The 15,098-nt window shown below is 37.8% G+C and overlaps 1 protein-coding gene across 1 annotated transcript in view; it reads left to right on the top strand.

Moving 5' to 3' along the window:
• The first annotated feature begins 791 nt into the window (after positions 1–791).
• The window catches only part of DDX1 (DEAD-box helicase 1), a 42,260-nt gene continuing 27,953 nt past the window's right edge, over positions 792–15,098 (top strand). Inside the window, exons 1-10 of the mRNA XM_004373044.2 lie at positions 792–863; positions 3,907–3,958; positions 4,710–4,773; positions 5,759–5,788; positions 6,358–6,454; positions 9,521–9,568; positions 11,335–11,418; positions 11,641–11,724; positions 12,258–12,334; positions 14,520–14,592. Coding sequence (XP_004373101.1) covers positions 848–863; positions 3,907–3,958; positions 4,710–4,773; positions 5,759–5,788; positions 6,358–6,454; positions 9,521–9,568; positions 11,335–11,418; positions 11,641–11,724; positions 12,258–12,334; positions 14,520–14,592 — 625 coding nt within the window. The 5' untranslated portion in view covers positions 792–847. The remainder of the gene's footprint in view (positions 864–3,906; positions 3,959–4,709; positions 4,774–5,758; positions 5,789–6,357; positions 6,455–9,520; positions 9,569–11,334; positions 11,419–11,640; positions 11,725–12,257; positions 12,335–14,519; positions 14,593–15,098) is intronic.

Raw genomic sequence — 15,098 nt, 5'->3', positions numbered from 1 at the left:
TTCACTCTCCTCCACAACATTCTGAAGCAGGTTGCAGAGAGTGCAGAGCACGGGCCCTGGATTTAGGCAGACTTGTTTCAGATTGGCTTTAGCTAAATTACTTAACTTTCCTGAATGTTAGTGCCCTTATCTGTAAAGGAGATACAATATTTACCGGACAGAGTTGTAGGGAGGATTAATTGTTCATTAACTTTTCCTATCTCTCTGCAAAGAGAAAGGAGGAAAAAAACGCCACGGAAGCCATATAAAACTGAAACTGTCAATGCTACATCACTGAGGGAAGGGGAAGAAGGAGACCTAAATAATTACTTATTTCAATGAAAATATTTGGTAAATGCCTCCTAGGTGACAGCCACTCACTAACATTGTTTCTCTGGGCAATGAATTCATTCACACAACTCAAAGCCCTGCTTATCTTTGTGAGGTGAGGAACTAAGTGCCCAGTGCCCAGTACTGCCGTCAGATCAACTTGGACCCATTGTGTAACCCTAGTCACCTAATTTCTGCTTCCTTACCTGTGGAAAAAGTGGTCATGATGACACACAGCGTGCTCTAAATAAATAGGAACAGACCGTCTAATAATTACCAGTCCTGGCTACTTATGGAAGGCAACTTCCAGTTGAATTGCGTACGCGATGTTACGTCAGGTGAAGGTGCCTGGTGGGGAGAGAAGGCGAGCGCATAGGGTCTTTTCTACGGCCGGAACCCTTTTCCCGGCTCTGAGTCCCTGCACGGACTTTGAAAGCCGCAGCCCGAGGGCCGGAAGCGCACGCAGCCAAAGCCAAAGCATGTTACTGGGGAGGGAGGTGTAGGAGAGAGTGAGCAAACCGCGGAGGACAGTGCGAAGATGGCGGCCTTCTCTGGTGCGTTTGTGGAAGCTGGGGGTGGTGTGGGCGGCTCGTTCCACGCCTCAGCCCTCCGGCGGCTGGTAGGGAGCTTTTTAGGCCGGAGCGGACAGGTACTACGCTGTATTGGAGGGCGCTGTCGGCTGCAGCCCCGTCGGTATCCGCGCTGCGGGACCAGTGGAGGCAGCCAAGAGGCCCGGTCGGCGTGGCTCAGTGTTGCAGAGTGCGTTTCTCTCCAGATGCTGGCCGGGATTATCCTCCGCTGCCTTTTATCTTCTACAGTCTCCGCTTGGCTTTCCTGCCAGGGGCGCCGCGGGTGCGAAAAGGATGCGGTGGCGTTGCTCTAGCTTCTCTCGTACGCCTAGGCTTCGTGCCTCTTGGACGTGGCAGTGGCCCTTGGGAACCCCTTTTCCGCCCGCGGCTCCTAGTGGGCTTTGCCAGGATAAGAAGCAGCGAGCGTGTGGAGGCATCAGTTGGGAAAATTGCGATCTTGCCTCTGCCCGTTTTTTTTTTTCTAAATCCTTCCAAAAATAAAAGTTCCAGATATAAACTTGATCTGTATTTATTGTTAAACGCTGTTATAGCCACATTAAATGTTGAAGCTAAAGTAGTTTCATCTGTGTGCACACTAGTCTAGCATAAGTTTGGAAAACTATTTATTTGCCATATCATACCTTGCTTTATTCCAATCAGAATTTGAGGTGGCTCGGAGCCCTGGTGGTATAGTGGTTAAGAGCTCGGCTGCTAACCAAAAGGTCGGCAATTGAAATCCCACCTGCCGCTCCTTGGAAACCCTGTGGGGTAGTCCTTCTCCGTCCTGTAGGGTCACTGCGAGTCGGAACTGACTCGTGGGCACCCAACAACAGAAACAGTCTAACACAAGGAGCCCTGGTGGCACAGTGGTTAAAGCACCTGGCTGCTAACCCAAAGGTTGGGAGTTGGAACCCACTAGCACCTATTCGGGAGAAATACGTGGCAGTCTGCTTCTATTAAGTCTGCTTCCTGTAGGGTCGCTGTAAGTCGGAATCCACTTGAGGGCAGCTATGGTTTTCCCCTCTTCGTTTATCATCCTCCATAGTTCTACTAAGTTGTAATCAGCCTTAAAAATACTAAATTTAACAAATTTATATAGTAATAGATGTATCAAGTTAGACTTACTGCCTTTAATGTTCTTAGCCTATTAAGGTGACTCCAGATGTAACATAGTATCGTATGTTCTTCAGTTTTCTCTTGCAAGAATAGTAAAATCCGTTGCTGTCAAGTCGATTCCGACTGGTATCAGGAATTCCCAATCTCTAGTCATGAGAGAGGAATTCAGCCTGTTTAGTTGCATCTCCTAATAGGAGTGAAGGGGAAATCTATTCAGAGTGATTGTCGTTTTTTTGTTGTTGTTGTTGCTTTTCCTTTTCCTAGCTCTCTCCTAAAGCAAGGTTTTAAAGCCAAAGTCTGTAGAGGAATTCTAGGTTGTCATTTTATAGGTTCATGTCTTGGAATCCTGCTCAGATTTCAGGACCATCAGGACAAAGGGCTGGAAGAAGAGTCTGTGATACGATGAAATAAAGACACAAGTAGAATTAAATAAAGAATATGAATATTCCTGTTTTCCCCTTAAGTGTTGAAAGTGTCATTTGTAAAGAAAGCATGGCTTCAAAGAAAACATGTAGAAAACATGACCAGAACAAGAAGTTGTCTGAAATTTGCCCAAAGCAATCTGTGGTTGCTGCATGTAATATAATAGATTTGCAAGCAGTTTCAGCTTGGAAAATGCTGTATTCAACGTATTTTAGACCATTACTCCCATTTTCAAGCAGTTTGCATTTTAAGAGAGTGTACAGGTAGACTCTGAAGGGGGCAATTCTTAGAAGGGTCTGCCTGGACATACAACTTTAGATCTTGATTGGTTTCTTTATCTAGATTTTCCTGGGGAGATTTAGAGGTAGGAGAGCCTTCTTTTTTGAAAATCATTTTCATACTTTCCCATGTCATCAGTGTTTATATTAATTAGTTTACTGTATAAAAGTTTAGTGTTGCATGTATTGTGTTAATTGCTAGGATGATTCTTCTCACCTGATGCAAAAAACAGGTACTTTGATAAAGGATATATTCAATTTGTAGAGTTTGTTTATGCCTTTTCACAATTACAGTAAATACAAAATTTCCAAACTGGTTATCATTGTGGCTTGGAAATATGTAAGTATTGTTCCATTTTTATAGGAATATTTACTTTTGTAATTAGAATAATGGTAATTAAAAGCTGTGTTTTGTAAATGCAGGCTTTAAAATAAAAATTTCCCATTTGGAAAGGAAGTTTAAGTAATCCATTTAAGTACTTCACATATGACTGCCCTCTGTGGTTCATTTGAGAAATGATAAAATGACAAACACCAGCCAGGAACAACTCAATCCACTCGTTTTGGACTGGCCTAGAAGTAGAATTATTTAGACTTGTTACAATTAAGAGCTGACCGATTGTTCAGCTGACCTTTCCAGTTTCCCAAGTTTTTCGCCACCTGCCCCTCTTTCAGTTAACCAGAGTTTTGCATATGGCTGCCAGTAAGCGTGGGCTTTCCTTCCATGTCTGTTCATTCATCTCAGATTTCTGAGTGTATTCACATCATCCTTGAGTAGTAGCCAAGAAACATGACTCTGTCTTTAGATGAAACAACCAAAATGCTGGTGTAGAATCCTCTCCAACTGGCAGAGTTTTTACTAGTCATCAGAGGTCAGCACTCACTAGTACTATGTATTAAGTGATAACTATGTGACAGATGCATTTTATATTAATCATCCTGTATTCCAACAAGGTAGGTAATATTAACCTCATTTTGTATAAGAAAATAAGCTTAGTGCCTTACCTAAGTTCACACTGGCTAGTGAGAGCTTGGATTTAAACCCAAGTCTTTCTCTAAAACTTACACTTCTCAACAGTGCCACACTCAGTAGATACTCTATAGCTGAGATATGCTTCAAAGCTTTTACCCTATGAACAGTAATTTTAAGAGCAATATGATTTATGTTAAGTTTAATATGTGTGGTTTTTAAAATTATTTTTTATTTTCAGAGATGGGTGTTATGCCTGAGATTGCGCAAGCTGTGGAAGAAATGGATTGGCTGTAAGTACATGAAGCTTAAATGTACCTGTGACAACTGTGTTTTACAATTTAAACAGTTATTAATATCAAGTATTTTTGGGTCTAGTTGGGTAAATAAAATTTATTTTTTCTTGTGATTCCCTGAATTAGAGAAAGTTTACTTTTTAAACTTTGATATATTTCTAGTTGAAAAGACTGGTTGTGTTGACCAAGTAAAATTCTCTTTTAAGCTTATTGTTTAAAGGGTCCCTGGGTGGTGCAAATTATTAAGCTCTGGACTACTAACCAAAAGGTTAGTGATTCATACCCACCCAGAGGCGCCTTGGCAGTAAGGCCTGGCTATCTGCTTTTGAAAGGTCACAGCTTTGAAAATTCCCTGGAGTGCAGTTCTATTCTGCACACATGGGGTCACCATGAAATGGAATCAACTGACGGCAGCTAACAACTACAGTAGGCTTATTGTTGAACATGACTGAATTAGCTTCCCACCAAACCAAACCCACTACTGCCAAGTTGATCCCAACCGATAGTGACCCTATAGGATAAAGCAGAACTGCCCATATGGTTTCCAAGGCTGTGAATCTTTTCAGAAACAGACTGCCACATCTTTTTCCTGAGGAGCGGTTGGTGGGTTCGAACTGCCAACCTTTTGGTTAGCAGCCGAGCACTTTAACCACTGTGCCACCAGGGCTCCTCTGAATTAGCTTAGGTGACCTGTTTTAAACTATGTGTTTTTGACTAACTGAAATTCTTCAAAATATCTTTCTTTTAGTCTCCCAACTGATATCCAGGCTGAATCTATCCCATTGATCCTTGGAGGAGGTGATGTACTTATGGTATGTTGAAATTTGGTAAGGTGGTTGGGATCTGGGGACACAATTCTGGGGCTGTCTGTGACCTACTTTAAGAGCTCCATGGGCTTAAAAATGATATTTTCACCAAATTTTATGCATTCACAAGCATTTGTGATATATGTAGTATATGCAAGGTATTGGGTAGAAACTGGGGGGAATACAAAGGTGAAGAAGATGCAGTCTTTGCCCTTGAGAAGCATAAACCCAGTAGGGCAGCTTGGTGTATACAAAACTAAATGTCATACAAGAGAGCATGTGACACCTGCAAAGGATATTCAGAGTGCTACAGGATTCAAGTGTGGATGGGGGTGGGAAGGGGGTATCCAGTTATCTTTCTACTCAAAAGAGCATAAGGAACTCGGCCTAGAGGAAGTTGATTTTTGACAAGGAGAAATGTAAGAGAAATGCTCTTTAGATAGAACATCAACAAAAATAGGGAATGGGAGAATGCAAGATATGATCCAGGAGTAATTCAGTGAGATTGTAGCATAAACTATGTGTGTTTGAGGATGGGGTGTAATTTAAGATAGGAAGTATGTATTGAGTCAGATTATTTGGGCTCTTAAGTGTCATGCTAAAGAATCTGGTATTTGTTGGCAGTGGGGGGCGTTGGAGGTTTTTAAGCATAGGGGTTATGTAGTTGGAATTGTGTTTTTATGAAGATTAATTTGGTAGCAGCTTATAGTATAGCTCTGAGGGATTCGATGCTGTTAAGAGGCTTTTATAATAACTCAGAATGATGAGGGCCTAAACTTGAGTGGTGGCAATGGGAAAAGGAAGGAGAGAGCAGATTCTAGAGGGAATGGGAAGAGAAGTGACAGGTTTGACAATAGGCTGACTGAGGAAACCTGGGTAGTCTGGAGGCACTGAAAGTAAAGGTAGTCAAGTGTTAGAAGATTTTTACATGGTATCACTTTAATTAGACTTCTTTCACTGACAACTTAAACTAAACTTTCTTTTCATACAGGCTGCAGAAACAGGAAGTGGAAAAACTGGTGTAAGTAATAAATTGACTTTGTAAAATAGTTGAATTTCGAAGCAGCTCTGAAGAGTAGTTTTTACTCTGAAATAGTTAATAAACAACCACCTCCAAACTAAGGAGTTGATTGCCTACCACTGGTGTTGATTTTTGTTGTTGCCCTCTGATTCTGAAGTAAGATCAAAGGAGTATGGCTTTAAGAATATAGCTTTAAACTGGTCTTGGAGGAAGAGGTTATAGAATTTTTAGTATTTATACTCATTTCTGGAATATTAATACATTGGCTATGGTAATAAAGAGGTTGCAAATGAAGGTGGCTCTCTTGTCAGACTGGATATTTTTTCTCTTTAGTTTAGGTTGATTCTGGCGGTGCCCTTAGCTTATTGTTTTGGGTTGTCATCTGGCTCCTATTTCCTTTATTCTGTCAACTCTCTTATCTAATTGGTATTTTGTGTTTGGGCACAATGTGGAATATGTGTAATTATTTAATGTCAAGTGTAACATTCTTGTCATCTGTGTAGCTTATTAAACTGTCATTATATTTAATACCTGAATATTAATATAGAGGATGTTTGTTTCTTTAATAGGCTTTCAGTATTCCAGTTATTCAGATAGTTTATGAAACTCTGAAAGATCAACAGGAAGGCAAGAAAGGAAAAACAACAATTAAAACTGGTGCTTCAGGTAATATTTTTGTGTCAATATTTTCTTTTTACATAAGTCAGTGATTCTTATTTTCTGGCCTTGAGAAATGTGAGGTGTTTGCACATTTTAATTGTCAGCATCTGTGGGTACTTTTGGTACTGCCCTGGAAACCAGGGATTCTAAATGTGATTTATTTTTTAATCACAATTTTTATTAAATCAATATTCAGTGTACATTAATATGGCTATCTAATTATTCACTGCAGAGCCAGGTTGTGAACTGATTGTGTTTCTTTTTCTGTACTTTTTTAGAGAAAATAATTATTTTTCCATCTGCTTATTTTTAGGAACCTATTTATTGTTAATTCTTCCTGAATATTCTAATGGCTCTGTAAACCACCTCTCCTTAGTAGTTTCTTTTTTTTTTTAATTGTACTTTAGGTGAAAGTTTATGGAGAAAATTAGTTTCTCATTCAAGAATTTGTACACAGATTGTTTTGTGACATTGGTTGCAGTCTCTCCCGATGTGTCAGCATTCTCCTTGTTTCCATTTGTCCCGTTTTCCTGTCCCTTTCTACCTTCTCGGCTTTGCTTTTGGGCAGGTGTTGCCCATTTGGTCTCACCTACATGATTGAGCTAAGAAGCATGTTCTTCATGTCTGTTATTGTTTGTTTTATAGACCTGTGTAATCTTTGGCTGAAGGGTGAATTTTGGAAGTGACTTCAGTTCTGAGGAAAAGGGTGCCTGGGAGCCATAATCTTAGGGTTCCTCCAGTCTCTGTCAGACCAGTAAGTCTGGTCTTTTTTTGTGAATTTGAATTCTGTTCTACATTTTTCCCGCACTCTGCACAGGACCCTCTATTGTGATCCCTGTCAGAGTGGTAAGTGGTGGTAGCTGGACACCATCTAGCTGTTTTGGCCTCAGGCTGGTGGAGGCTGTGGTACTTGTGGTCCATTAGTTCTTTGGACTAACATTTCCCATGTGTCTTTGTTTTTCTTCATTCTCCTTTGCTCCGGACAGGATGGGACCATCTAAATATGATTTAGAGCATTAAAAATGAAGGGTGGTTCCTCCTAAAATGCTAGTAGTGCTCCTTTTGAAAAACATTGATATGAAGTGTTCAATTCTGACATTTTAGAAATTATAGTTATTTTTAATGTTTTCTTAACCTGACAACTTCTTCTGCCTAGTATTAAAGATAAGTTGATACAATTTTTGCAAAGGTATGAAGGATTTTACAAATAACTGATGGAGTTTAAGTTAGAACCCATGGGTGGGAAGGATTGACTTAATATAGGGAAGAGAGGCATACTTTTTCCTGTCAGCTAAGAGAGAAGGAGCCCAGGAAGTTAAAATATAAAGTGTAAATCTCAGTTTCTTATTTTCAGTCTAGTCTCCCTGGAGATTGGTCCTTTTATTAGGGTTTCTGGTCCTGCCTCTGCCATGAATATTCTTACCTCATTTTCCTCATCTCTAAATTGTGTTGTTTCTGTTAAATGGCTTCTAAATTCCATTCTGTCTCAATCTACGGTTTTGTTATATTTTAACACAATTCGTTCCACATTGTAAGTCACTCTTATTTCCTGATACAAAAAGGATTGTGACAAAATAGCAAGTTTAAGTGGAGTTAGCCGGCATATCATTTTTTTCTGTTTGAAAGTAATAATGTTACACAGTTCATAGAATGAACTCAATCCTCAATGAATTGTGAGATTAGATAATAGAATAGGAACTATGTAGATTATTGGGCTATTCTAAAATAGTTTCATAATTTGTTACTATATGCCATCATTTATGAGAAAAGTTGATAAAAGAATGCATTGAAAAGAAGGTAACAAGAATGAATAAGTAAGGTTCTAAAAATCATGTCTTATGAGCAATAAACAAACTAGATATTTAAACATGGAGAAAAGCTAAAAAAGGAGATAAGATAACTGTTAAATCATTGAAGCGTTCTGTAGAGACAATAATTGTTCTAGAAAGCAGAACTAAGGCTAATTAGAAATAATCTAGATGAAGATTTCTGTTGAATTTAAAGTACATTTCAGTAGCTATATTGAGCCAGTAATGGAAAGGACAATCTCAAGAAAAAGTTACTTCACCATCGTTCAAAGTGTTTATGCAAATGATGAATATCTTTTGACCAGAAGTGACCTAGAAAGGACTTGCCTTTTGGCAAGTTGGATAGAAAACATGCAGGGTTTTCTTTGTTAGGAGTTCCTGGGTAGAATAAATGGTTAAATGCTCCACTACTAACTCAAAGGTTGGTGGTTTGAACCCACCTAGAGGCACCTTGGAAAAAGACCTAGTGATCTGCTTTTGCAAGGTCACAGCCTTGAAAATCCTATGGAGCACAGTTCTTCTCTGCAACAGATGGGCCTGCTGTGAGTTGTAGTCAACTCAGTGGCATCTGGTGGTCTCCTTAGGCATTGCGGTTCTTTGATTATCTGTAGACTTAAGATGTTTTGGAGCCCTGGTGGCGTAATGGTTAAGAGTTTGGCTGCTAACCAAAAGGTCAGCAGTTCAAATCCACCAGCCACTCCTTGGAAGTCCTATGGGGCAGTTCTACTGTCGCTATGAGTCAGAATCGACTCAACGACAGCGGGTTTGGTTTTTGGTTATTAAGGTGTTTCAGAAAAGGAAAATGCAGATCCCATATAAGTGAGAAGGAAAAACATATTGTGACTTTTGAATTAAAGGACTTGCTTTTCTTTTAATAATGATAACAATATAACTGGTGAGACCCTGAAATACTGAGGGTCAGTTATTTCCAGTATGATTGAAGTCAATTTGTTTAGCTCCCTAAACTTCATTTTATCAGTGCCCTAGTGGTTATGACAAAGATCAGTGTCATCTAATACAGAGTGCACTGAAGCAAGTGAGGAGATAAGGTTATCATCTTTCACATATTGTTACGATTTTCCCTTTTAGTTTTGTCTTTAATAGAAATAGCAAAAGTTATACTTGTGTATTCCAAATAGTGTGTAAAACCATTTTGAATCTAGAGGAATTAGATATCATATAAAATATAAGATATTTGCTTTACTTTTTATAGTTTTTAATTTCACATGTATGTAGGTAATTTTTCTTATTTTAATTTGTTTAGTGCTCAACAAATGGCAAATGAACCCATATGACAGAGGATCTGCTTTTGGTAAGTAGATAGATTTTACTAGATGATTTTGTAATTCAGGAAATTTGTCTTTACTAATGCTTGAGAATACCAAGAAAATTATCAAAAAAGTATGGTAAAGGGAGATTTAATTTACTGGATGTTAGACTACAGTCCCACTACTCATCTGTCAGTTTGTCATACTGTGATGGCTTGTGTATTGCTGTGATGCTGGAATACAGTCATTACAATCAAACAGTATAGTTACTGACATAGAACAGATAGGTCAGAGGAGTATCATGGAAATAAATCCCAGTATATATGAGACATTAATATGCAGGGAAAAAAATAGTATTTCATCTCAGAAGGAAAAAGGATGATTTATTCAATAAAGGATGCTGGCACAAATTGACAGTCCATTTGGAACAATCCAAAGTTTAACTGCTATCTCATTCTGTAATTAAAAATAAATTCTAGATGTATTTAAGATTCATATATATAAGAAATAAATTTTAACATATAGAAAACCACATACAGTTTACTGATGCAGGGACTTTGCTAAGAAACAGGAAACTCAGAAATTGTAAATTAAAAGATAGGTATGTTTGTATAAAAAATTACTGGAAAAGATAGAAAAAAATTCAATAGAAAAGTAATTGATATAGCAGACTATTTGCAGTGCTGATGAAAGATAAAGAATCTTCTAAGCTAGTAGGGATTCTTCTGTAGATAACTAATAGTGTTTCTCTGTTGGTAAGAAAGAGAGAAACAACCAGTAAGAAGAGTCATCCAAATGGCCAATAAACATGCAAAGATCAAGTTACTAGATAGTAGAGAAGTGGGAATCCATACGTATATATGTATATATAAGGAATTTATATATACGTGTATATATATGGAATTTTAAATACAACAACTTTAAGAATTTAGCATTGGTAGAGAGCTTTGAAAGTTCAAGGTTTTACATAATGCAGCGCCCATATGAATAAGAATTTATACTTTAATTAATTTGATCTCTGATGAAGTGAAGTAAAATGTGCGATGGGGTATTTTTTAAATATTAAGGAATGATTTCTAAAGTTTGTTTTACATTCAGGTGCTGAATATGAGTTGTAGACATGAACCAGGGCAGAAAATAGTTTCTTTTTGAAACGAAAGCTAAATGCTTGCCAGTGAGCACTTCCTTTGTGAATGTCCCTGTGACTCACAGTGATGTAGAATACAAACCTCATCTTCTAGAGTCCTAGTGTTAGCAAATGACAAATAGGTCTATTTATGCATACTTTTTCCTACTTTCCCATTATGGTTTCTGGATCCATGAATTGGGGAACAGACCAGAGACAGTTCCTGTTATCTTTTAGTATAGTATTCACTCAAGCTGTAATTTGAGCATAATATCAAAGCAAATATTGCTGCATCATTCTTCTTTAAAGGATTTTAGAGAACAGTTGTCTAAACGCATTTGTGTTGGTAATGCATCTATTATTAATGTAAGTCATGGTAGGGGCTGTGTTGATTCCTTTTTAGACTTGTTGGTGTAAAATCTTGTCCTACTTCACAGATAAAATTACAGAAACTAGCCCCCAACATGGCCAAGGACAGCCAGGGGATGAATAAGAGCAGTTACTCACGGGGAAGATATTACTGTCACTCAGCAATCAGCAAATCTCAATCTCTGGAATGGGGTAGCAAGTGAAGGAATTATCTTATTAATGGGACTGAATGATACTTATTTCAGAATGCATGATTTATACAATCTGAACTGACATGTTCTTCTGGTTTTTTTTTTCTTTCTTTCTCAAATCCAGCAATTGGGTCTGATGGTCTTTGTTGTCAAAGCAGAGAAGTAAAGGAATGGCATGGGTGTAGAGCTACTAGAGGATTAATGAAAGGTATTTGAACAGCATTTGTACTTGTAGAAACTTTCGAGGCAGTGTATTATTTACATGGACTTTTCTTTAAACAGCTTTGAGATTTTTAATGGTACAGAAAGACCCAGAATTCTTCATTGGGCGCATAGAAAATTATAATTCAGAAAAAATGGAAAAGTGGCTACATGGTAGATGAGTTGTATGTGAAATTTATATAAATTTCAAAGTATTTTGCCCTTATAGGGAAACACTACTATGAAGTATCCTGTCATGACCAAGGATTATGTAGAGTTGGGTGGTCTACCATGCAGGCTTCCTTAGACCTAGGTAAGTATTTCTAAAATACCTACATTTATTGATTTATGTTTGCGAATTGTTAACATTTTATTTTCAAAAGCAATGCAAACTTAACCATACAAAAGTTTATATTTGAAGGACATGGGAATAATGTTACTTATGTATACCTCATTCTATTTCAAAAAAAGATTTGAAACATAAAAAGTGCATATATTTTAATAGAAAATTGGAGTAAGTTCAGGAATATGAATGAAGTCAGTGTACAGTTAGTATGCATGAATATGTGCTGCAGAGTGCTGCATAGACGCTTACAGTTACTGTAAATTCAGTGACTGAATTTCTTGTTGGCCAAAGCAAAGAAGAATGCAGTGTCACTTGTGTCCATAGTGTCACATAGTCTCTATAGACTAAAAACAGTTCAGCCGTTTGCAAGATTTGAAACGTAAGGAAAAAATTTCCTGTGGTTTCTCAAAATGGAGATATTGTAGTGTAGTACAAATTAAATTGCCTCTTTTAGAGGGCTTGTGACTTTATATTTACTCTTAACCACATTTTAAAACCAGGTACTGACAAGTTTGGATTTGGCTTTGGTGGAACGGGAAAGAAGTCCCATAATAAACAATTTGATAATTATGGAGAGGTAAGTTATTATATTATTGCCTTCAACATAGCATCAGTAAGTTTTCTTGCATATTTACTCGATCACTCATGATGATGACTTGAGGATATAGAATATGATTCTCAAAGACAAGTCGATTTTTTTATGCCATTTATTAGCCCCTCCAGTGTATATTACTTTGTCTTCTCTTTCCACCCCATATTGATTTGGGTTTTGGCTTTGATGCATATAATATTCTCATTTGTATTTTTTTTTTTTTTAATTATGGTGAGATACACAACATAAAGTTTGCCATTTAAACCATTTTCACACTCACAGTGTTGTATAACCATCACCACTGTTTGTTTCCAAAACTTTTTCATGACTCCACACAGAAACTCTGTAGCCATTAAGCAGTAACTCCCATAGCCCCTTCCTCCTGCCTGTGGTAACCACTAATCTACTTTCTGTCTCTGTGGATTTGTCTAGTCTAGATATTTTATACAAATGGGATCATGTATTTGCCTTTCTGTGTCTGGCTTATTTCACTTAACATCCTGTTTTCAGGGTTCATTTTGTAGCATGTATTAAAACTTCATTTATTTTTATGATGGAATAATATTCCATTGTATGTATATACATTTTGTTAATCCATTCATCTGTTGATGGGCACTTGGGTTGTTTCCACCTTTTGGCTATTGTGAATAATGCTGCAATGAGTATTGTTAGACAAATAGCTGAATCTCTTATTTCTTTTGGGTATATACCTAGGAGTGGAATTGCTTCGTCCTGTGGTAATTCTTCGGAAACCGTGGTGGCATAGTGGTTAAGTGCTACAGCTGCTAACCAAAAGGTTGGCGGTTTGAATCCACCAGGTGCTCCTTGGAAACCCTATGGGGCAGTTCTACTCTGTCCTAAGGGTCGCTATGAGTCGGAATTGACTTGATGGCGGCGGGTTTGTTTTTTTGTATGGTAATTCTATGTTTAACTTTTTGAGGAACTACCAAACTGTTTCCCACAGTGGCTGCATCATTTTAAATTTCTATCTTCAATGGATGAAGTTTCCAATTTCTCCGTATCCTTGCCAGCACTTGTTATTCTCTGTTGTAGTTTTGGTTGGTTGGTTGGTTTTTAAACAATAACCATCCTAGTGGGTGTGGAGTGGTATCTCCTTGTGCTTTTGATTTACATTTCCCTAATGGGTAATGATGTTGAGCATCTTTTCATGTTGTTATTGGTCATTTGTGTGTCTCATTTGGAGAAATGTCTGTTGAAGTCCTTTGCCCATTTTTTGATTGAGTTGTTTGTCTTTTTGTTGTTGAGCTGTAGGAGTTCTTTGTATATTCTGGATATTAAACCATTGTAGATGTATGATTTCCAGTTATTTTCTCTCATTCTGTAGATTGTCTTTTCACTTTCTCGATAATGTGCTTTCATACACAAATGTTTTTTTGTTTTAACGTTCAGTTTTTTCTTTATTGCTTTTGATGTTGTATTTAAGAATCCATTGCCAAATACAAGATTTACCCCTATGTTTTCTTCTAAGAGGAGTCTCTGGGTGGTACAGACAGTTAACTGAAAGGTTAGAGTTTCGAGTCCACCCAGAAGCATCTCGGAAGAAAGACCTGGCAATCTACTTCTGAAAAATCAGCCATTGAAAACCCTATGTGGCACAGTTCTACCATTACATATATGGGGTTGCCATGAGTTGGAGTTGACTGTGGCAACTGGTTTGGTTTTTCTCCTAAGAGTTTTATAGTTTTAGCTCTTATATTTAGGTCTTTGGTTCATTTTGAGTTATTTCTTATATATGATGTGAGGTAGAGGTCCAGCTTCATTCTTTTGCATGTAGAATCACGTTGTCCCAGCACTCATTTTTTATTTCTGTTGTAAATGTTCTGGCGAGCCTAAACATATAGTAATGTATGGTGAGCCAAAATAATCACCTTGATTCTAAAAAGCCTGTCAGATGCTTTTACTATTATATATAATATGTTAACATTTTTAAAACCTACCTAAAACTGTAAGGCATTATTCCGAAATTAAAGATTACAGCCTAGGAACTCCTATAGGATAGGCCTCCTCTGTCATATAGGGTTGCTATGAGTCAGAATCGACTCAGTGGCACACAACAACAACAATGTACTTTTGATACAGCATATTTGAACTTTTAACCGTGTCTAAGATTTGCTTTCTATTAACAGCATTTGACTTTCTGGTTTCCTAGGAATTCACTATGCATGATACCATTGGATGTTACCTCGATATAGATAAAGGGCATATCAAGTTCTCCAAAAATGGTAAGCTTTCTGTGGGTTTTAGTAGAGCAAAGATATATGATATTCAGTATTTCTTATTTTTTTTTATTCTTTCACTTTCTTCTTCAGTACTGTCTCCCTCTTTCCCTGATTTTCTTTTGAACAAATATTATTGATCATTTCCTATGGGCCAGACAGTCTTGTCAGGGCTGGAGAAAACGTAGTAGGCAAAACTTTGTCTTTACTTCTGTGGGGCTTACATACTGGTGGGAGGAGACAGATAGTGGTAATATGTCAAGTGGTAGTAAGTCCTGTGGAGGAGAGTATAAAGCAGGGTAGGGAGTGGAGAGTGATAGCAATCTGGGAGCGTGTTTTTTTTATATATAGAGTGTCAGAGAAGCCTTCTCTGATAAGGTGGCATTTGAATAGAAATCTCAATAAGTTGGGTGGTGGACCATCCAGCTACCTTGGAAGAGCGTTTCAGACAGAAGGAACAGTAAATGCAAAGGCCGTCAGTTGGAAGTGAACTTGGGGTATTTGAGTAACAG

This window comes from Trichechus manatus, unplaced genomic scaffold (assembly GCF_000243295.1).
Source record: "Trichechus manatus latirostris isolate Lorelei unplaced genomic scaffold, TriManLat1.0 scaffold00023, whole genome shotgun sequence".
NCBI classification, from domain to species: Eukaryota; Metazoa; Chordata; class Mammalia; order Sirenia; family Trichechidae; genus Trichechus; species Trichechus manatus.
Note: the sequence above shows the minus strand (reverse complement) of the source record. Positions and strands in the feature narration are given on the sequence as shown.